This window comes from Ambystoma mexicanum, chromosome 10, assembly GCF_040938575.1.
Source record: "Ambystoma mexicanum isolate Mex_15411 chromosome 10, UKY_AmexF1_1, whole genome shotgun sequence".
Taxonomy (NCBI): Eukaryota; Metazoa; Chordata; class Amphibia; order Caudata; family Ambystomatidae; genus Ambystoma; species Ambystoma mexicanum.
Window position 1 is genome coordinate 111,859,948 of NC_090932.1, and position 23,135 is coordinate 111,883,082.

At 48.8% G+C, this 23,135-nt stretch overlaps 1 protein-coding gene across 1 annotated transcript in view; it reads right to left on the reverse strand.

Annotated features, from left to right (window-relative positions):
* Positions 1-23,135, reverse strand: part of DOCK5 (dedicator of cytokinesis 5) — a 1,209,967-nt gene that overhangs the window by 455,924 nt on the left and 730,908 nt on the right. The window contains exon 30 of the mRNA XM_069617597.1: positions 13,198-13,276. Within this exon, the coding sequence (XP_069473698.1) occupies positions 13,198-13,276 (79 nt within the window). The remainder of the gene's footprint in view (positions 1-13,197; positions 13,277-23,135) is intronic.

Consider the following 23,135-nt stretch of genomic DNA (forward strand, 5'->3'; position numbering starts at 1 on the left):
AATCCTATAATCCGCTCCAAGTTTTAGGATTTTCTGTGCAGTTCCTATGACCATCAGTTCAGTCTTTTCCTTATTCAGAGCAAGACCATTCTCCATCAACCAGACCGGAATTATATCAGACATCATTCACCCTTTTCGTGTCCTGCTCATAATCTCCAGATAGTGGGATGACGGTCATCAGCATTAGTGAATCCAATACCATTTTCTTCCAACAGATTAAAAAGTGGAAAAGCGACAAACAAGCTCCCTGTGGGACTTCAAACTGCAACACTATTGGTGCTGCTTCAGCAACATCACTCCAAGCCCTACACAGTCTGTTTCTGAGAAATGATCCTAGTCAAGCTGCAGCTGCACCCGAAAATGCAGCCACACCCTTCAACCTGGTGAGTAACACGGCATGATCCACCAGGTTCAAGGCTGCGGATAGGTCTAATAGCATACAGAGTGCGGTGTGTCCCTTATCCAGGACACGTACGAGGCTAGACTTTAAATCTAACAATGACCTTTCAGTGCTGGGTCCCTGTCTAAAACCAGATTGCCTTTTATGTCAAATAATATGATTGTTAAAATCTGTAAATATGCCACACGGTCTAACATTTTTTATAAGAAAGAAGCGTTTGTAATAGGCCTTTAATTAGTCAGCTCAAAGGGGCAGAGACCTGACTTTTTTAGCTATGGAGTAATCCATGCACTTTTAAATTTTGCCCGGAACCTTGTTTTACCGCAAAGGAGGCATTGACAAATTTTGTTACAAATCCAATCAACACAGGTGTACAGGCGTTAATAGTGTTAGCTGGACATGATTCCCCTTTGCAATTTGTAGCTTTTGATTTACTGATAATGCCCACCAATTCAGCCTCTGTTACTGGTCAAAAGTTAAATTGCGACCCCAAGTGTCTTCGTGTGGTGCTTTTAGCCCCTGGCTTGGCACAATCCAGCATTTTCCTCTTGACCTCCATATTTTGCTTGATAATATCTAACATTGCTCACCAGTGCCTCTAGAATTGAAGAGCCCCACTCTACATCTCTTATTGGACCATCCTATTTACCTGGACATGGTACTTCCAGTTCCATCAGGACCTTAAAGAGTTCTTTGGACTCATACCGGGCCTCTTGGATTCTAAGGTCAAACATGTTTTTTTTGGCCTCAATAATAGCAAGTTTAAAGACTTCAGAGGCTTTATTATATGCCTCCCTGTCCTTATCCTCCCAGTGAGAAACCTGAAAGTATTCTCCCAAGCAGACCTTGAGAATCCCTTATTCCGGTGGCCACAGAAGGGCTGGCTCTCTCAGATCCCAATCCTGGGGGTGGACGAGCGAGGGAGCATCACCTGCGTATGGAAGCCCAGGGTTATGCTCGGGGAAATGCCCCAGGTGACATGTGGTACTACACCGCAGAAGAATGAGAGGACGAGATCCTGGAGACCTTTGTAGGCTGTACCACATCAGTCTCCCTTCCGCACAATAAAACTCTTACCCGGATCCAGCAAACCCTCTCAATATGACAATCCCATAGGAACCCAAACCCCATTGCACGTGCAAACTATCTCTCCCAGAATCCCCATTTCAAAGTGTCCTACCCGAATACTCCCAGTTGTTCTTCTCCACATCCCTGTGATTATTAATTTCCGAACTTGCAATCTGCTTTGACAAAACACCACCATAACTCCCTATTCATTTCACAAACCCTACCAGACTCACCATTCAGAATTCACCTACCCCACTAGGACAAAGAATAGGATTCCTCATGACACCATTCACCCATCCGACCCAGTAGGATACTTACTCTACCCCCCTCCCCCTTTCCGACACGAACACTAGTCGTTTACCTGACATGTCCAGACAGAAGGGTTAAGCAGAGTCAGGCAATTGACAGAAACCACACACTGACAGCCCTTTCTCTTCCCCACAGGGATAAAAGGTGGAGCACGAAAGCACACTTCGGGCAAGGCCGAACGCACGAGGAGACTACTAAACCAAACCAGCAGTTCAAACAGAGAAGAAAGGCGGTGAGACCTGGAAGGACGACAAAGGGGGAGTTGCCCTTGCCCTTTTCACCTTAGACCTGTGAAGCCCCCGAAAGGGAAATCATATGACCGGGAGCTACAGCTGGCGTGTGAGGCAGCAGATGTCCATGGTAAATGGAGGCCTCCCGCTTTAATAACGCAAGCAGATAGGCAAGCTGGCTACCGTGGTACTATCCTTGACTCGTGAGATCAAAGATACCAACGGGTTCAGCGCAGCCAGTGAGTCGGAGGAAGCGGACAGCAAACCGAACTGTGCTGAGCTCAAGGTTGCAAGTGGCAACATTTTAGAAGGCAAGGAATCCGAAAGACAAAGGACTTGTGTATGTGTTTGAACTTTAGAGAAAGCCCAGTTGAGGTGCAGAGGGGCCCGGCGCGACATGGGTGCTCATTCGAAAGATTCTGACCGGGACCTATTCTTTGAAACTACAAGAACCAGAAGCCCTAGGAAGGGGGCGTGAGGCGTCAGAGTGGTCCTATAAGGGTTAGGTCAAATCCCTTATACTATCGAAAGTCTCCAACCCATGGCCAGAGGAAAGGTAGGGGAAGGGAACCCAGCTTTCCGAGAAGATTGTGAACTGTGTAAAAAGTCAAGTGTGAACCCGACAGAGGGATGCCGAAAGAAAGCTAGGAGAAGGAAACCCCTGCATTCTGATGAACTGTATTAAAGATAGGCCATAGTGAACCAGACGTAGGGAGGCCCAAATTACAAAGAGGATGCGACCCCGGTGGAGGGAGATCCTAAGGGCGAAGAGCAATCTTCTAAGGTGCAAGATCACAGAACTTTGTGAGAAGTTCAAAAGGACATTAAGAATTGTGAATGCCACAGATGAAATTGATCTGAGGAAAGCTGCAGTGAACCCGACGGAGGGAGGCAAACATTCAAGAAGCGTCTTAGCTCAGAAGAGGGCCACCTAGGGGTGAAAACCAATCACCCACCGACACGAGAATGTAACGGATAAAAGTGTTTGAATACAAGCCATAGTGAACCCGACAGAGGGAGGCTGATATTCGAGAGGGGTCTGAACCTGGAAGAACCCCTCCCACTCCATCTGAACCTGGAAGAACACCTCCCACTCCCACCCCCCACCCCCAAGTGCAATCAGAAAGGAACGTTTGTTATTTTGAACATACCAGGCCCTCGGAAACAAGTTACTTAACCACCAAAGGTTCCGATATCGTGAAGAACTTTTTGTGGATCCGAGTACGGAAGAGGAGGATCCAAGGGTGAAAAATGATCACCCAACTTTGTTTTCCTGTTTATTATGAACCAATCAGGTCCTCGGAGGCAAGAGACTTTTTGCAGAAAAGAGAACCACCAGAGTTCCCGATACCTGAGAACGGAACTGTAGTGTCGTGCTTGGAAGGCTCAAGCATGTGCTGTTCTCCAGAGTCCCGCCTTGTCCCGTGCTCGAAACGTGAGGAAGGGAGACCCCCGCTACGACATCCTGATTTATCATTTGTGAACACTTCTTTCTTTCTTGTGAACCCTATCCCACACTCTTCTTGTATTTAGTTGTAAGGATTGGCAATAGTTTTGTTTAGTATAGGCCCTTATTTATTTGACAAGACGCCACTACGACTGCCTTATTATTATTTGATGGTTGTAGCTTGCTCCCATCTTAGATTTAAATTAGGCATTTATCTCACCCATTATAAAGTTCAATAAACACCCTTGAACTGTGATCACTTGTGTGTCTTTACTGTTGCCACCATGAGTTCCTTACACTCTCTAGATGTTTTCCATGCATAAAAACATTTATTTTTTGCAGCTTTAAGCTTTTGCAGGTTGTGTGTAAGCCACATGATCACTTTTTTTATTGATACCAACTTGGTCCTGAGTGGCGCTAAGGCATTAGCTGCCATCTGCGTTGTTTCCAGACAATGTTTACTATTTATTTATTATATTAAATTGTTCATTCATGATACGCTTAATACCAGCGTTGTGGTTTCTAAGAGCAGGCTTGGATTTTGAACCTGTGTGGCGCTGCGTTGTCTTGCTTCCAAGACAAATGCGCGGCCACTGGGCTCTCCTTCCTCAACTATGTCATCCACATAGTCCAGATTCTTAATCTCTGCTACTAATGGTAATAGCCACTCCTCCATAGCCATAGTTGTTGGATATAGTTTTCTCACATTTCTGAATGTATTCATACATTTATTTTACTACCTTAATCCTTATCTGCTGCATGCATGATACATTAATTTGAATAAAAAAGTGATCAGACCACGGAAAAGGGTGCACAATCAAATCACTAATATTAATCTTGTGGGAAGCCACCCAGTTCAATGAATTACCCTTGGACCAGGTCAAATTACTCAGATGTCTTGAGGCTTTTAGCAGAATTATCTTTACAGCCCAACCATAGATTCTCCCATTATCATGGCCTTAGAATTGGCTTTTAGCAATGGTAGCAAATTGCTACTTAGTTAATGTGCAAAATCATGCATAATAGCTAGGGGTCTATATATCAGGATAATATTCATGGTGCTATCCAAATTTGTCCGGATTTTAACATGGAGCTGCTCACAACCCTGTACACACAGGGTATTCACCTCCCAGACTTCTACATTTGCCTGATAAATGATAGCCACTCCACCTGTTTCCCTCTAATCTGTCATATCGAGACAGATTATATCCTGTCGGGATGGCTAACGCCATCGTAGGACCAACAGCACTCAATAACCATGTATCAGTTCATGCGCATATATCCAGATCTTGATCAATTATGTATGAAGTAATATCAGTCGCATGCTTCATCAGAGAGCTGGTATTAAGTAGCACCATTTTTAAGGCTGCCTTTAAAACATTGATTTGACCTTTTAAGACACCAGTTTCCTGTGTGCCTGAGACCGCATTAGTGCCGAGTACATTTATACAATGAGGTGGGATGTTAATCTCAACAGACTGAAAGGGATCAATGAAAAAACACACATCCCCATCATCAGTATTACCGAGATTATACTTTTATCAGTACCCACAGGAGCAGAAACAGTAGTAGGAGGGGCAGGCGATCCCTTCAGCCAAACAGGACTAGACCTTGAAGCACCCAGATCTGCCTTTGTTGCTTCAGTATGAGCTTGTTTCGATGGTATATCTATAGTAGCCGCTTCCTCTAAATAGCATGCTATATTATCTGTGCGCCTCTGTAATATAGCAGTATTTTGTGCATGCTGCATATTGGCTGCGGCTAATAATTGTACTTTAGCCCCCGCAATCATATCCAATGGATGCATATTGAAGTGAATAAGAGGAGCTTACCAAAATAGTGTTAGATTCAGCGCTTCCGGCCGCCTCACAGCCTGAAGCTCTGAAAAGTCTTGGACCTGTAGCTACAGTCAGCCATCGAAACAGGAGATTTTACATGCTGTTTGGTGCTGTGAAACTCGCAGTGCATCCTCTTTGTGGGCCCTGCACATCACTGCTCTGGTGCTCTCCATCGATAAGTAGACTCCTGCTGGAGCCTGAGGTTCTGAGTCATTGTGCGTGCAGAACCTGTGTGGGATAACCAATTACTTATCAAGTCTGTGGCATCCTGTGGATCCTCCAATGTCATGGGATAGGAAGCACAGCCCTTTCGTCACCTTCAGCCTGAGTACTGCCTAGCGTTGTCTGCAATCATTAAGCTGAGCATGGAGACTGGAACCACTGGACCCAGCTGTCATACTCGTCATCTGAAGAACACATTGCACCCGCTACCCCTGGACCACCAATGTCGGAACCGACGTTGAGAACAGTTGTCCCAAATGGCCCGACATAACGAGTGGTGGTTGCTTGTCCTGGTCATGGTGCGAGGGGCTGGTTTACATACCCGTTTTGAAGTCCCCACTGGTGCCTAGGTGCCAACATTGGTTGTAAAGTCCTTCCTAGCAGCTACTTTTATCAAGACTTCAGTAGAGGAATCTGGGAATAGGAACCCTGTCTGGGTCCCCCTGGATGACTGGAAGTGGTAGCTGCCACCCTTCCTTTGAGAGCAACCTCCTTTTAAAATCATACATCCCATGTCACTGATTCTAGTACCATCTATCACATTGTGTCTATTATTTATTATAGGCGACCTTTGAAGAACTTTTGAAACTACCCCAATGTAGCTGAATCTGAGTCCTTACTCTGACCACTGCAGAACATGTGTTCTTAGGTTAGGGATTGGACTCATTACATTTAGCTACCATGGACTGGTGCTGCCTTATACTTTTACATGGCTTGTGATAGCCTGTGTAACACCTGTACCCCCCCACACTTTGTTAACTGTAAGAGTCCTTACCTTTAAATGTAAACTCTCAAGTGTTACACATGTGTCATTTTGGACACACAACTGTGGTTGTACGTGTGTTTATATTGGTTTACTGATGTTTTAGTGTGTGGCTTAAGGCATCTGTGTTAATAAATTACATTTCTATACTTACCTGTGTGCATTATCTATTGCTTGACAAGCTCTTGTGTATATTAACTGTACATAACACACAACAAAGCCCTGATCGCCTTAGTTTAAGCTTTACTGCTCAGCCTCATTACAAAGTGAGAGCATGGTTTGGAGTTAGCGGCAAACGTTTCGGGGTCCACTAAGATTTGCTTCTCAAAACCCTACATGAGAAGTGACAACGTAACATTCTAAAAAAAAATATATATATATATATATATATATATATATGGTGGCTTGGAAGCCATGTGAGAGGACGCGCTCTTGGGAGAGCTCCCGGAGATCCTACATCCATCCTGTGCAATAGTGCATTGGCACTAACTCCCGCAGGCCAGAAACGAGAGTACCTGTCCATGAATGTGAGCTGCACAACTATGGAAGAGCTGAAACCTCCACAAGCCCGGCAACGGTAGATAAATGCCATCGAAGTTCCTGGAGTCGCAGACCGGACGGAGTGAAAATGGCGGCCACACCGGACAATGGAGGGGACACAAACGCGTTGAAAGGAACACCCTCGCGGTGATCGGCGGCGACGTGGCGGTGCAGGCCGTGGAGATACAGATAAGCCTTTGGGAGAGCGTCAGCGCGTCTCTGTGGGCACCGATGACCTAACGCAGGCCTGGGAAACGGTCGGCGACGGTCGGCGGTCGGCACTAGGACCCGCCTGAGCTGACTGGTGCAACTGACCTTTGGGGGATACTCGGATAGTGGCTGATCCTACGACGGGGTCGCGTGTACGGGCCCACGGCTTACAGCGGCTGTGGAATGGCGAATAAGGCCGTCAGACAGAGAGCAAAACAGCCCACATTGGACGAGTTTACCAAGACACCGACGGGCCCAGAGAGTGCTCGGACCAAGGAGAAGCCACCCATGGCCGCGGCTAGCCCAAATCAGGACGTGCTAGCTGCTCTCGCTGAACTGAAAGCGGACTTGAAAAGCGCTTGGGAGGCCAAGCTTGAAATGGTGGTGGCGGACCTGAAAACAGCGCTCGACCTCAAAGTCGGAGAAGTTCGGGAGGAGGTGAACCTACTTCGACAGGATGTGAAGGCCCTATCGGAGCGCACAGAGAGTCTGGAAAAGGAGGGCAGCGCCAACACGGCAGATTGTGCCTCACACAAGGCCGACCTGCATATTTTGGAACAGAAAGTACGCAACTTGGAGAACAGGGCCGAAGAAGCGGAGGGGCGCGCCCGAAGGAACAATATCCGTGTTGTGGGCATCCCGGAAGGATTGGAGGGTCATAACCCCACGGACTTCATTGAAAATATGTTGCTCCAAGAGATCACCGGGGGTGCGCTGTCGCAGGGTTTTGCGGTGGAGCGAGCACATAGAGCATTGGCTAGGAGGCCTCCACCGGGCGGTCCACCCAGGCCAATGATAGCCAAAATCCTTAACTACCGTGACCGGGAAAGGATTTTAGAGCATTTTCGTAAAGGAGGAACCATCAAAAGGGGGGAGGCCACTATAACGGCCTACCCAGACTACACCATGATGGTGCAGAGGAGTCGGATGAACTTCGGGGCGGTCAAGAGAAGATTGAGAGAGGCAGGGAAGAAATATATGCTCCTCTACCCGGCCAAATTAAAGGTGATCCACAATAATAGATCCCTGTTTTTTGAGTCACCGGAGGAAGCCATGGGCTGGCTGGACATGCAGGGCAGCCCCCAGGAGTCGGAGGTCCGGGCGGATGAAGGTGGCAATGAGAGATAAGTGCTCTATGACGAGAGAGGGTGTTGCCGGAGACTATGGGACTTGACTATAGTTATTGCTATGGCCTGGGGAGGTCGGGCCTGGAACTGGATGTTAAATGCACTGTTTGCACTGTAATTGTTGTCGTACATGGGAGCCTTTCGGTGCTGGTCCATTCACCCCCGTTTAGTATTTCTTAGTTAAGTGGCCGCTAGGGCGACTTTACCCTACTGGGCTCTGTGTGTAACAGCCGGAACTAGATGTGGGGGGGCCTGAGTTCCCGGGATGGAGCTGGGCAACAGTTGGGGAGGGAGTTGGGGGGGAGGGGATGGGCAGGGGGAATGGGGGGTGTGGGGGCAGTTGGGGTGTACATAGTGTTGGGAGGTTTGAATGGGATCGCGAGCACTGAGGGAAGATTTTGGATGAGACTTCTGGATAGCATGAACGAGCAGGGATGGTCGGGGGGGAGAGTGCAAGATATCAGTACATCATGGGGGAGCTAAAATTGTTGACATGGAACGTCAGGGGCCTCAATAGCTATCTTAAACGGAACAAAGTTATGTTGTACTTGAGGCGACAAAAGATAGACGTCGCATTACTGCAAGAGACGCATTTGACCCGAGACAAATTAGAGCTGGTGAAGAAAAAGTGGGGTGGAACGGTGGTAGGATCCGCGTACTCAGCTTATGCTAGAGGCGTGCTGATCTGGGTGGCGCCGCATGTCCCGTTTCAACTGCAGCAGGAACGTGTGGATACTGAGGGGCGTCTGGCTATGGTGAGAGGGGTAGTCGAGAACAGAGAGATGTGTGTAGTGAACACGTATGCCCCGAACCAGGGCACGGCAGAGTACTTCCGGACCATGAGTACAAACTTGAGTTGGTGTGTGGGGAGTGCGGTGTTCTGGGGAGGGGATTTTAACTGTGTGTTGGACCCGGGGATGGACAGATCCGACGATAAGGTGATTAGGCCCGCCCCGGCAGCCCGGGTGCTGCGGACGCTGCTGCGGGACTTTGAGCTCGATGACGTGTGGAGGACCAAGCACCCCAATGAGAGACAGTACTCGCATTACTCGGCCCCGCAGCGGTTGCACACTAGGCTAGACTATATTTTTGCCACGTCGGACGTCTTGGGGGATGTGTCTAGTGCGGAATATAGAGCGAGGGTCCTCTCGGACCACTCGCCTATGGTGGTGGGATGGCAATATGGCCGCCCCAGAGCGCGGATCCCGACGTGGCGCCTGCGCGCAGAGGCGCTTAAAGACCAGGCTTTTAGGGAAGACATGCGGGAGGAAATAGTTAGCTATTTCGATACCAACACTGGCAGCGTTGACTCGGCGGGAACTCTGTGGGAGGCCTTTAAGGTTGTGGTACGAGGGGTGGCGATTGCTAAATCGAAAGGTTTGCAGAATGGGGCCCTGGTCGATTTACAGAAGGCGGAGAGAGAGCTGGAAAAGGTGCTGAAGAGCGAGCATATAGATAACGAACTGGTGCTTAAACTGCAGCAGCAGTGTACAGAACATTGGGGGAGGCTCTGTAATCTAAATTACAAAAAGTATATTGAAAGGCAACATGCGGGAGGAGATAAAACGGGTCGTCTTTTGGCATGGTTATATAAAAGAGAAACCCCGAGGCCCCCGATTAGGACAATAATTAGAGAGGATGGGGAGCAGATAGATACCCAGGAGGGTGTCAATGAGGAATTCGTAAATTACTATAAAGCATTGTATGGGGATCCGGGTGGCGGCGACCGGGAGGAAATGTTGGAGACCCTGCAAGATATCGGGCTGCCCAGGATAAGCACGGAGGAGAGAGAGGAACTAGATGCCCCAATAACACTAGGGGAGTTGGAGGCGGTCGTCCGGCAGCTACCCACTAGCAAGACCCCAGGAACGGACGGCCTGCCCAGTGAATTTTATAAAACTTTTGGAGCGGAAGTACTCCCCCCGATGCTTGATATGCTTAATGAGGCGTTCGAGAAGGGGAGGTTGCCGGAATCGCTCAGGGAAGCGATTATTATACCGCTCCCTAAGCCTAATAAACCCGGGCATAGTTGTGGGTCGTACAGACCAATATCTATGCTGAATCAGGACAGCAAAATACTAACGGCTGTCCTGGCCAACAGACTGCGGAGGGTGATAGGCAAACTGGTACACCCGGACCAAACGGGATATGTCCCGGGGAGAAACATTGCCCAAAACCATAGACGGCTCCACCGGGTGATTGAAATGGGATCTAACAGTGATGGGGAAATGGCGATAGTGTCGTTGGACGCTGTTAAAGCCTTCGACTCGGTTAATTGGAAGTGGCTGCTGGCGGCCTTGAGAGAATACGGACTGGGACCAGGATATATTAGATGGGCGGAGCTGCTGTACAGCGCTCCGCTGGCTAGAGTTCGGACGGGCATGATTATATCCGAGAGATGGCAGCTTAGTAGAGGCACTAGACAGGGGTGTCCTTGGTCCCCGATGTTGTATATCTTGGCCCTGGAGCCTCTGGCACTGTACTTGCGGCAGCAGTATGATATCGTGGGCATTGAGGTGGGGGGAGAAAACCATCTGATATCCCTGTATGCGGATGACTTGTTATTGTACTTGAGTCATCCGGAGGAGAATTTACAATATATCCTGGACGTGATGGGGAGATATGCGAGGTTGTCGGGCATAGCGGTCAACCCCCAGAAATCGTACATTTTCCCGTTGGGCTGCTATAGGGGTGTTCCCACGGAGCGGCTGCCGGTGCTCCAGGTGCCCTGGTCAGTCAATACATTCCGTTACCTGGGAATAGATATCTACCACACGGTGGAGGAAGAATACAAGCGCAACACAGAGAAGGCTGTTGAGAAGATACGCGCATGTATGAGCTTTTGGCAGAAGTTGCCCCTAGCGATGATGGGGCGTGGGGCGATGATCAAGATGGTAGTTCTGCCTAGGCTGCTACATTACTTTAGCAATATCCCATACATGATCCCTAAGGGTTTTTTCACTAAAATAAATGGGGTTTGCAGAGAGTTTCTGTGGCATGGTACTCGTAACAGAGTAGCGCTCTGGAAGTTACAGAACTTTCATGAAAAGGGGGGAGTCAAACTCCCAAACTTTGAGGCGTATTACATAGCGAGCCAACTACAGTTTGTGTCTAAATGGCTGTCCGACGAAGAGACCCCAGAACTCAGACTATTCGGGCAAGATTGTGCCCCATTTTTCTTAAAGGAGGTCATTTGGTTGCCCGAGGCTGTCACGAGAAGGTACCCGGCGATGGTGAAGCTGGGGTGGAAGGTGTGGAGACGGGCATGTACAATGATGGGTGACCCACTTCCGTGTTCTCCGCAAATTCCACTGGTTGCCCTGGCGGGGGTGGATGGACAGCTGAGGGAGATTATTAGGACCTACTGGGAATCGGTGGGGTTGGTGACATTGGGCGATGTGTGGCAGGAGGGTGCTATTAAGGGGTTTGTGGAACTTAGCGAGGAGATTGGATTGCACGAAGGCCAATATGTTACATACCACAGATTGGGGAAGAAAATTCGGGAACTGTGGCCTGAGAATATCATGGCAGACGAATCGGAGGTTACGATGGCGGGGATATATGATACAACGGAAGGGGGACATGAAATTTCTAGGCTGTATGAGATGGTGATGTCGAAAGTTGGGAAGGAACTGACATGCCTACGATTGGAATGGGAGAGTGAGGTGGGGATCGAAATGGGAGATGGGATGTGGGAACGGGCTTTGGGGTACCACAGGAAAGTGTCTCGAAATGCCAGACTGCAGCAAATACAACTGTACGTCACGCACAGAGCGTACATGACCCCTCTGAGGATATCCAAATTTCGGAATGCAGGCAGACAGGCGTGCCCCAAATGCGGCGAAGAAAATGCGGACATGACGCATATGTTTTGGGCGTGCCCAGTGATTGAGGGGTTCTGGAGGGAGGCGGCGCGCAAGCTGAGAGAGAGAGGGGTCACGTTTGCCATAGACACCGCCTGGGCATGCCTTCTGGGTGGGTTTCCCAGACCTCGGCAGCAGAAACATGTAAGCAAACTGAAAGACTTAGCGTATGTGCTGGCCAAACGACGAATAGCCATGGGCTGGAAAAAATGTAGCAAGCCACGGGTTGAGGTGTGGTGGAATGACCTACAGAAATGGGCGGAGGCTGAGACAGCGGTGTGGCAAGAGGCGAGTTGTATGTCTTGGGAGGAGGAACTGGGCTCTTTGATGGCATGGAAGACATTGATATCCTGCATATTCGGGACAGGGGTTTCGGGAGATCCAGATGATGACGATGCTCGCTCATGTGCAACAGAAGCGGAACAAGACATGGAAAATGGCTCGCGAGGGGGGAGGGATCAGGGGAGTAGTGCGCACTAATGGTTAAATGTTTATTGGAATATTGTTTATTGCACTGCTGTTTGGTTTGTATCGTTGTTTGTGTTGAAAAATCAATAAAAAAAAAAAAAAATATATATATATATATATATATATATATATATATACACACACACACACATACACATTACTCACCGTAATCGTATTTCTAGTGCTTATATCTGCTTAGATTCACATGCTATGCATAGGCCGACCTCTAGTGGAAGCTGCAGAGTATTAGAGTTGGTTTCCAAATTCGAAAATGGAAGTCAAAATAGGGCGTGCCAGTAATACTATCCCTAGTGTGACGTCCCCTGTACCCATGATCCCTCATAATTGGTCATATACATTGTTCACATGCTTCGTATTTACATATATGTTAAGAAAAGCAGCCACTCAATTGCATAACATTGTACAAGGCTGGCAGGAGACTCTGCGATCTGCTCGCGTTTGACCACCTCATATTCCACACCCTGCTGGTCATGCTCTGGCTAGACTTTACCCGTGTAGCTGGGTCTACTGTAACAGGGGAAACAGTGACTGTTATGCTAGGACAAATATGTTGTTCTCTTGATTATTACATACACATGGTGGGGAGGGCAAAGCAGAGGAAAAAGCTGTCCCCCCTTCAGTCTTTCATTGCTGCCTTATGTCCTGTAGGCAGATATTGCTCATCACGCTACACACATTGCTTTAGTCATACCTGGAGTTCAAAGCTAGCCTGGTCCAGGAAGTACTTGTTCAGAACCTCAGCAAACTGGTTTATTGCCCGAAGGAAAACTCTGTAAAGAGAGGAAATGTAAGGAAAATGATGACACAAAATATGAATAAATATGAAAATGACATCTTTAAGTAACGCTTCATGCCTAGTTCCTCAGGCTTCGAAACAGTGGCATTATAGAGTTATTAGCCAATTTGTTATTAGCCAATGTGGAAGCGCTGAGACTGCCCTGCCGAGATTCAAACCAGTGTCATGCTGGCTGAACACAGAGGTCAGAGGACACGCTTAACTCACTTGGCCATAATAAAGCAACAGCCACCAATAAGCGGTTTACCTATTTAAAGAAAGTCCATGACAAATTGCTAGCTAATAACGGGAAGAGAATAGATCTGTCTACTCCTCATGAATAATGGGTAAAGAAATATGTACACTCTCAGAGTGGCAAACTTAATAGGACTGCGTCTGTGCCATTATTTTGTTCTTTGTATTGTCTGCTAAAGCACACATCTGGCTTGCGGGCATTTCAGAGGCTGTTCTTCTTTGTGTCAGTGTTATTAGTGCACACCTTTAGCATAAGTGATGTTCTCCATTTGGCGATGCAAACAAGCATACACATGCCTTGATGGTAACAATATCACCATCAGGTTTTTATACAACACTTTGGGTCACATTCCTTCCACTTTCAAGCCCTCTTATAATAGGTGCCCCACCTCTGAAAAGAGGAATGCATTTTCTTTCATAGTTCCACCCAGCTCAGTGATGTGCACTGCTGAGGACTTTCCAAGTAGGGCAAAGGGCGGCATGCTGACAGGCCGGCTTGGACTTTCAAGATTTGGAGATCTGAGAAAAGCACCACCATGGAACGGGCAAGGAGAACACCTACTATTTACATCTCTAAGAAATGGCAAATGGTAGCAGTGCGTCTCACTAGAGTTAGTAGTCCACCCTTTTTTTCCTGGTGACTTCTCAGTCGCCCATTTCCATCAACCAAAGTGCCCCTCTCTGGCACACCCCATTCAGGCATTTTGCCTTCACTAAAAAGCCTTATTCAGACAAACAAGTGTAAGGCGGACTATAATGGAGTGGACGTTTCTAGTAGTGGACCCTACAGTGGAAGCGTGCCTCCACTAAAAGAAACCCTGCAGTACAGTGGCATCTTCAGTTTAGAGCCCTTCACGTTGAATGAAGCTATAGAAGAATGGCTCCCCTCAAAAAGCAGGCTCTGGGGTAGACTTCCATCATCCTGTAGAGGGGTTGCTGAGTAGAGTGTTCTGTCCAATGGAGTGAACCTTTCATAGGACAGGACTCACAAAATAAACCAGTTGGGAGCACAAAGCAAGAGTAATGTTAGCTGATATACTAGCTATTTTCTTAACACTTGGAAAGTTGGACAACTGAGTATTTCAGCCAGCGACAAACATGTCGTACATATATGTAGGGAAAAAATATACATCTGACACCTTAATTATTTATATGGCGCCAAAAGCCTGCAGGCATCGGGGCGCTGTAACAAAAACACAAGATGCAACAGAAATAATCGTGACAAGAAAGAGGTACAGGCTGGACCTAACAAAGAGCGTTGTGGGGTCTCAGTGGAACAGCAGGGTTTTCAGGTGTCGACGGAATTTAAATTCTTTAAGTAGCCTTAGATCTGATGGAAGGGAGTGCCACATTTTGGCAGCCTGCACAGAGAAGGATCTTACTAGGCTGTTAGCAAGTTTGAAGATGGTGTTTCTGACCAGGGCAAGTGTAGAAGAACGTAAGATCCTTGGGGGTTCATAAATACAGACAAGATCTTTAATGTAGACTGGGATGTTACTATATAAGGCTTTATGGACAAGGGTTTCTATCTTAAATTGTAATCGGGCAATGATAGGGAGCCAGTGGAGGTTTTGTCAACTGTGAGATTTGGTCTCTTCTGGATTTTTTCTTAATAATGTGAACTGCATTGGATTTATTACCTGCATTGCCTGTATATATTTATTTGGGGGTGCGGATCAGGTGGACATTCCCGTAGTCTAGTCTGGACAAAATAATTGCGTGAGTAACGGATGCACAATTAGACTCGGAGAAAAACGGCAATCATTTTTTCAGTAGTCGGAGGGAGTAGGAGCAGTTTCTTACAGTCAGATTCACGTGTGCATCAGCGTTTAGCAGGGAGTCTAGATGTAAACCTAGAGTTTTAACTCTCTTGGATACTTGAATGCAGCATTCATGCATGGAGAAAGACAGGTACCTAGTGTCAAGTTTGGAGCTTGCATGTGTTGTGCTGAATGTCATCAACTCCACTTTGATTTCATCCATACCTCCATGTGATAGTATGAGGTTTGCAAAGTGGATGAGTTGAGATCATAATCTCCGGAGATCTCAAGGACTGTGTGTCATCAGCATAATAAAAATAAAAGAAAACACATTAAGGTTGCCCAAGAGGTCGCACAATGGCCTGATGTACAAGTTAAAAAGTAGTGGGCACATACAGGCTTCCTGGGGGACGCCACAGGTTATGGGTGCAGGCAGTGGAGTTGCATCTGTACCAGCAGACTCTCGATGTACGATTCGAGATAAAGGACTGTACCCATTTGATGGTATCCCTGCTACATAGTCCAATTTCTCCAAATATGTGGAGCAGGCGGTTGTGGTCTAAATGCTGCTGATTAGTCGAGTAGTAGGTGTAGGCCAGCATTGCCTTTATCTGCAATGCCCAACATATGGGATTGTAGGTCGCAGAGTGCAGTCTGTGCTGTAGTGCGGACAAAAACCAGAATGTCTACAGTGAAGGATGTTGTTTGCTTCAACGAAGGACTGGAGTTGTGTAGTACCGCTTTTGTCCAGTATTTTTAGCAAAGAATTGCAATTTCTAATGGGACGTAGATTGCTAGGTTCTTTATAGTCAAGGCCAGATTTCTTAACCAAAGGTGCAACGGTGACCTTTTTTATTGTGTCCGGGGCCTGGAGAAGGAGGAATTGACAAATCTGACAAGGAAAGGGGCTAAATATTTCTTTATGTTCCAGGATGAGGTCAGGGGAAATCACATTTTCTGGACATTGCGAGGGGCGTAGGGACAGTAAACAACATACTGATCTTTTAGAGAAACATCTAAAAGGCAAAAGGCAGTATCTATAGAAAGGGGAATGCTAAGGCACAATATCTTCATAACCTAACACAGATCATAACCCTCCTCACCAGAAGCACCAGAAATTCCAAACCTAGGGTACCGAGACACTGATCCCAAGTCACAGATTCTCTCAGTTTGACCAAGTACTTTTTTATTACACCTCAGGCATCTTTGGTGTACCAGGTTACACTGGAGGATGCATGGGCACCACAAGCTGAAGCAGGTGCATGGACAGTGGACGTGTCCATCACAGTCTGATTTAACCAGTGAGCGTTTAATGACATAATTCCCTGTTGGATATAGAAGAGGAGGAAAAGCATGGGCCTGAAAGCTGAACCTGAAGGAAGATGCGGATATGTCTTTGCTCTCCCAGTGTTGTCCAGCAAAGGAAAAATGTGGGTGAATTCATAAGGATATTCCTTTCCAATAACAGCCAGCAAGGTCTGTCAGAAGTCTTGTTCAAATTTGCAAAACAAAGGACTGTTTTCCCCATCACCTCCAAATTGGCAATTTCTCTGACAAAGGAAAAGATATATCTTTAGGTGTGTTCCATTTGCTTTAGGGTGCGTGTCCTGTGGTATTGCTTTTCAGAGTCGGAGGGGGGCCAGTGCTGCAAGGAAGATGGCTTACACCTTCAGCAAGTCCTAGACCTTTATCTCTATCTTTACCCTATTAAGATGGGTTCCAAAATGAACCATGTGGCAGGATTCTGGGAGGCCACCCTATTACAGTGAACAGGGACAGACAGATTTCAGCCAAACCCAATCGAGGGAGTCTGACAAATTCCTCACTGAACCCCTGCCTAAGGTCTCCTCCCAGGTGGCCAGGCAAAGTCAGACACTTCCCGATCCTGAGCTTGGGGATGATGTACTGCGGAGGATCACCTGGAAGGTGACAAGGCCCAGGGTAACGAAGAGATCCCGTGGGATGAGATGGAGTATTTGTTCTTTAAAAGGAAGAACCTTTTAAAGTTGCCAGCACAGGTAACGGCCTATTGTCATTATGATGTATCTGAAAAACATAAGATCTGTGGCCGCGGGCACAAATGCCATAAAACCTGAACAAGCCTTAATAAAAAAGACCAATAAAGCTATTTCAGGATAAAAATCCTCCTTATCCCCAAATGTATAATGGAAGGGAATTTAGAAACATTGCCTTAAATTCCCCTTAAAACGAAGAAATTACTTTAAAGAACTAATTTTGTTGTTGAGGACTCCAAGTACAATAATCCCATAAGTACTGGGACGAGGAAGAGGACTGAAGAGTCATGCTTTAGTAGTAGATAGGCAATTAAGCCTAATAGCCACAACTGAACGAACCTGAGAGGCATATAAAACCCCCTCAGTTGCAGGCATTAGGAAGGAGCTGGAACTGTGGCTGGAGTGTATGCATTAACAGTAGAAGCAGAAGGAAGAAGGCACAGTGTTGGCAATCCAGGCAGCAGGGGAAGAACCATCCTGTGAGGGTCCAGTTCCCCAAACTCTGGTGTGCAGAGGCTGCGCGGTGGAACGCGTACAGGAATCTCCCCTGGTGAGCCTAATTGCAGAGATTGCGCAGCCAGAAGAGTCTCGGAGACTGTGGTGAGCGATTGAGTGGGCAGACCAGAGACACCCTCAGTGAGGAAGGGTGTGAGGCCCAAGTGAAGCCAGAAGCCGTAGAAGTTGTACAACACGTGGAGGAAGGTAACCAGAAGCCGGTGAGTTAAACCTGGAATTCCGATTCCTTGCACGAGCACTGCTGGCAAAAGTATCCAGCTTAAAATTCACTAGCATAAGAGTAGGAGCTAGGCGAACAAGTTACTCTCTTACCTGGTAACGTTCTTTCGATGGGATGGTCCGACGACGTATTCCATATCTATGACTGTAATCACCACAGCTGTGCTGCTTCAGAAAATCTTTCGGCTTTGCGTCCTGCGTCGATGACGTTGATACGCTGTCCTCGAGGGCCTCCGTTGAGCCGATGTCGCCGGATGTTATAAGTAGGACGCACAAAGCCCGTAGCCTCAGTTGTAGTTTTTTCCCAGAACGTGTGGCACCAATCTTCTGCCAGTATGACCACAGAAAGCCTTGCGGAAACGTAAGCTGCAATCGCATAAGAAATTCTGTAGTGGGGCAGGTAGGGAGGGAGCGATATGGAATACGTTGTCAGACCATCCCAATCGAAAGAACGTTACCAGGTAAGAGAGTAACTTGTTCTTCGAGAGGATTGGGACCTCCGAAGTATTCCATATCTATGACAGACTCCCAAAGCAGTACCAACGTATGGAGGAGAGAAAAAGAATTTATAATATAGAAATTTAGAATGCCCAATCAAATTGCAGAGTAAAGGACCGCCTTGCCAAAGGCCAGATCCTGGCCATGGATAGTATCTGGGGAGTAGTGTCGTACAAAAGTATGGACCGAAGCCCAAGCGGCTGCTTCACAGATGTTACGAATAGGAACACCCCTCTGCAGGGCAGTAGAGGCAGCCATACCCCTAGTAGAATGGGCCTGTAAGCCTTCCGGAGGGTCCTTACCCGCCAAGCAGTAACATTCAGAAATTGCCAAGATAATCCATCTAGACAAAGTCTGCTTAGTAACAGCTTGGCCCAAACGCCTTCCAGCGTAACCAATAAAGAGCTGATCATACACCCTGACCCGGGACATGCGAGAAATGTAGAAGCTTAAAGCCCTCCTAGGATCCAACCTATAGAGCCTCTCCTCTTCCTTACCAGGATGTGGAGGAGGATAAAATGCCGGGACAACCTCCTTCAGGCTTAAATGAAATTCCAACACCACCTTCGGAAGAAAGGAAGGACGAACTCTAAGGACAACCCTGTCCTTATGAAAAACAGTGAAGGGTGGCTTAAAGTGCCTGCAACTCACTCACTCACTGCGAGCGGAAGTGACCGCAACCAAAAACACAGTTTTAAGGGTTAACAGCCTCAAAGGACAAGATTGTAAAGGCTCAAACGGAGCACCCATAAGGAATTTTAGAACAAGGTTCAAATCCCAACCAGGCACCTGGAAAGGTGACGGCGGAAACACATTAGTAAGTCCTTTGATAAACTGAGAAATTAACTGAATTTTGAAATAAGAACACTCCTCAGACGAGCGCTTAAATATAGACAGCGCCGCCAGGTAACCTTTAACAGTACCCACTTGCAGGCCCCTGTGGGCCAGCGAAAGCAGAAAAGACAGAACTACAGGAATGTCACATGAAAAAGGATCCACATTCTTAACCCTACACCAGTCGCAGAACTTTCTCCAACGGCAACGGTACAGGGACTTTGTTGCCGGCCATCTGGCCGAAAGCAACACCTCCATCACGTCTTCAGGGAGGTCCCAATCCTTATACCTCAACCTTTCAGAAGCCAACCGTGAAGGTTGAGGGATCTGACCTCTGGATGGAGAACCTGACCCCCCTCCCGTGAGAGCAGGTCCTCTCAGTAGGGAAGACGATGTGGAGGGCAGATGGACAAGTCGAGAAGGTCCGGTTACCACGTCCTCCGAGCCCAAGCCGGAGCAATGAGGATCATCCGGGAACCGAACCTCCGTAACCTCCGCAGCACTTGCGGGATGACGTGGACTAGAGGAAACGCGTACAGCAGTGGGAAGGACCACTCCACCATGAACACGTCTCCTAAGGCTCCTTTTGGAGGAAATTCCCACGAGCAGAACCTTTTGCACTTCCGGTTGACACTGGAGGCGAAGAGATCCACCTGAGGGGTCCCCCAAAGGGCGCAGATCTCCAGGAGAATCTCCTGAGCCAGCTCCCACTCGTGAGAGATTGCGCTCTGCCTGTTCAGAGCGTCTGCCGTCTCGTTTTCGTCTAGGGCCAGATGAACTGCCGAGATCGAAACTTCCTGCTGGATGGCCCAGAACCAGAGCTGCACCAGAGGAAGTGACCCTCCCCCCCCCTTTTTGTTGAGGTAGTGCATGGCCACTGTGTTGTCTGTCAGAATCAGGACATTCTTTCCTCGCACAGTCGGCAGAAAAGCCTTCAGGGAAAGCCTGATGGCCCTCAGCTCCAACAGATTGATATGGAGTCTGGACTCCGACTGAGACCAACGACCACTGACTGTCAACTCGTTGGCATGAGCTCCCCATCCCGTGAGGGATGCGTCCGTCACGATTGTCACCTCCGCCCAGGGTAGCCAAAACAGAGCCCCCTTCATCAGATTGCCTTTGACGGCCCACCACAGAAGGTCCTGGGCGACCGAGGGCGGCACCTGAACCGGGTCCGACATCCTGCCGGAGGACTGCGACCACTGCATCTTGAGGGCCCACTGCAGACATCTCATCCACAACCAGGCCCCCGGCACCAGAAGAATGCAGGATGCCATGAGGCCGAGCAACCTTAAGAACTCAAACGCCGGGAGACTCTGGGCGTGTTGAAACTTGTGCACCATCTGCTGAATGTGATGAGCCCTCACCTGGGGAGGAAAACACTGCCCCAGGGATGTGTCGAGCACTTCTCCGATGTACTGGAGCCACTGGGTTGGCGTCAAGTGGGACTTCTTTAAGTTGAGGGAAAAGCCCAGCCTGTGAAGGGAGTGGCAGGTGACGGACAGATGATGCAGGACTTGCTCGGGAGAGCGCGCCCTGATCAACCAATCGTCCAGGTAGGGCTAGACGTGAATCCCCCCTTTTCTGTGATACGCTGCCACCACCACCATGAGCTTGGTGAAGACCCTCGGGGCGGAGGTCAATCTGAATGGCAGGACCCGAAACTGAAAGTGCGAGTCGCCAACCGCGAACCTCAGGTACTTCTTGTGCTTTGGATGGATCGGCACATGAAAATAAGCGTCCTTGAGGTCGAGAGACACCAACCAGTCCTTAAGTTGAAGGGCCTGAAGGACTTGAGAAAGTGTAACCATCTTGAACTTGTCCTTCCTTAGGAGCTTGTTCAAACGGCGCAAGTCCATGATGGGTCTCAATCTCCCGTCTTTCTTCGAAATCAAAAAATAAGAGGAATACCATCCCTTGTTCCTCTCCGCTACAGGCACCAGTTCCATGGCGCCTTTCTACAGCAGGGATTGAATTTCCTGCGCAAGGAGCGGATCCAGACTCTTCAAAGAGATTCCCTGGTGGATTGTCGTGAGGCCTCTGCCGGAAAGGAAGACAGTAGCCATGGGCTATGATCTCCAGAACCCACACATCTGACGTAATGGCACACCACTCTACAAGATGCTGCGCCAGCCTTCCCCCAACCGGCGAACCATGGGACATGGCCTCATGACTGAGCTGAAGCGGCTTCGGCAGTGCCTGAGGGAACTGCCCGAGCGGCCTTGGCACCTCTAGTACCCTGTTTTCCACCTCTGGCACTCCTACGGTGGCCCCTTTGACTTGCAGCTCCTCTCGATTTACTAAAGGATGAGTAATACCGAAAGGAACCTCCCCTCCATTGCTGTCCCCTACGACGAAAAGGCAGAGGTTGGCGAACTGCAGCGCTCAACGACTTCACTGCAGCTTTGGAGGTCTGCAACCTCTCAAGGCTCTCGTCAGTCTTGCTGCAAAAAAGATATTCACCATCAAAGGGCATGTTGAGGAGACGGGCCTGCACACCAGGAGCAAACCCCGACTTCCGCAACCACGCAAGCCTGCGTATAACGGTGCTCGCTGCCATGGACCGGCTGACAAAATCCACCATGTCCAGACCCGACTGAACGGACTCACACATAGCATCCTTGCCATCCTGTACGATAGCAAGAAAACCATCCGTTTCCTCCCCTTCGGGAATATGTTCAGCCACCAATGAAATACAGTTCCACAGAGTGTGCGTGAAACGCAACAAGGCACACACGGAGTTGGCTGCCTGTAAAGCCATACCCCCTGAAGAGAACACTCTTTGCCCAGCCATCAAAACGCTTGTCGTCCCTATCAGGCGGGATGGTAGGGTACGACACCTGCTTTGCTGGGTCCGTGGCTGCCTGCACCACTAAACTCTCCGGAGTGGGGTGCGTGGTCAAGTAGCAGGGGTCACTACTGGCTGGACAGTATTTTCGCGGCAAAGACTTGCTCACTGCCGGGAGACTCTCTGGAGCAGTCCAAGCTACTGCCACCCTTCTTTGCAAAGCCATATGGAAAGGCAGTACCGGGTCAGTTGGAGGACCTTGGTCGAGGATTTCCGTCAGGTCAACCTGCAGAAAATCCACAGGTGGCGCAGACCACCCCAAGTAATCCGTGACCCTTGACATAAGGCGCCGGTACGAGGACTCGGTTTGGGTGCCAGGCTCAGGTCGACAGAACTCCACCTCCGGAAAGGTGTCCAGACACTGGCATCGTGCAGTGACTGACGCAGGTCTTCAATCTGGCTGTGACCAGACAAAATCTCGTCCGGCACCTCCTTATGCACCAAACCTTCCTCAGATCCCTCATCCCTCAGAAATAAAATCAAGAGGTCGGAAAGAGGGCAGCAGCCTCGAAAGGCGCCGAGGGTGTTGACGGATTCGGCGTCTACATCGAGCGAGACGCCAACAACTTCGCCGGCGTCGACACAGGCCTCGAGGGCGGAGCCCCGAGCGTGTCCTTCGACAGCCTGGGCACCGATGGCGTTGACGACTTCCTCGTAGGCGGAGCCTCGAGAGAGTCCCTCGACGACCTTGGCGCCGCAGGCAGCGATGTCTTCCTCAAAGTCTTCACAGGCTCACGCTGCCTCGAGGGCGTCGAGGACCGGCACCTGGAACAGGCATATCTAGAGCGACCATTCTTGTCTGACCGGGATCTCGAAGGCACCCGGTGGTCGCAACGACCGCTCGAGCCCGAAGGCGTACGAGCGGTGTCTCAAGCACGATCACGGCCAGCGTCCTTCGATGGCGCAGAT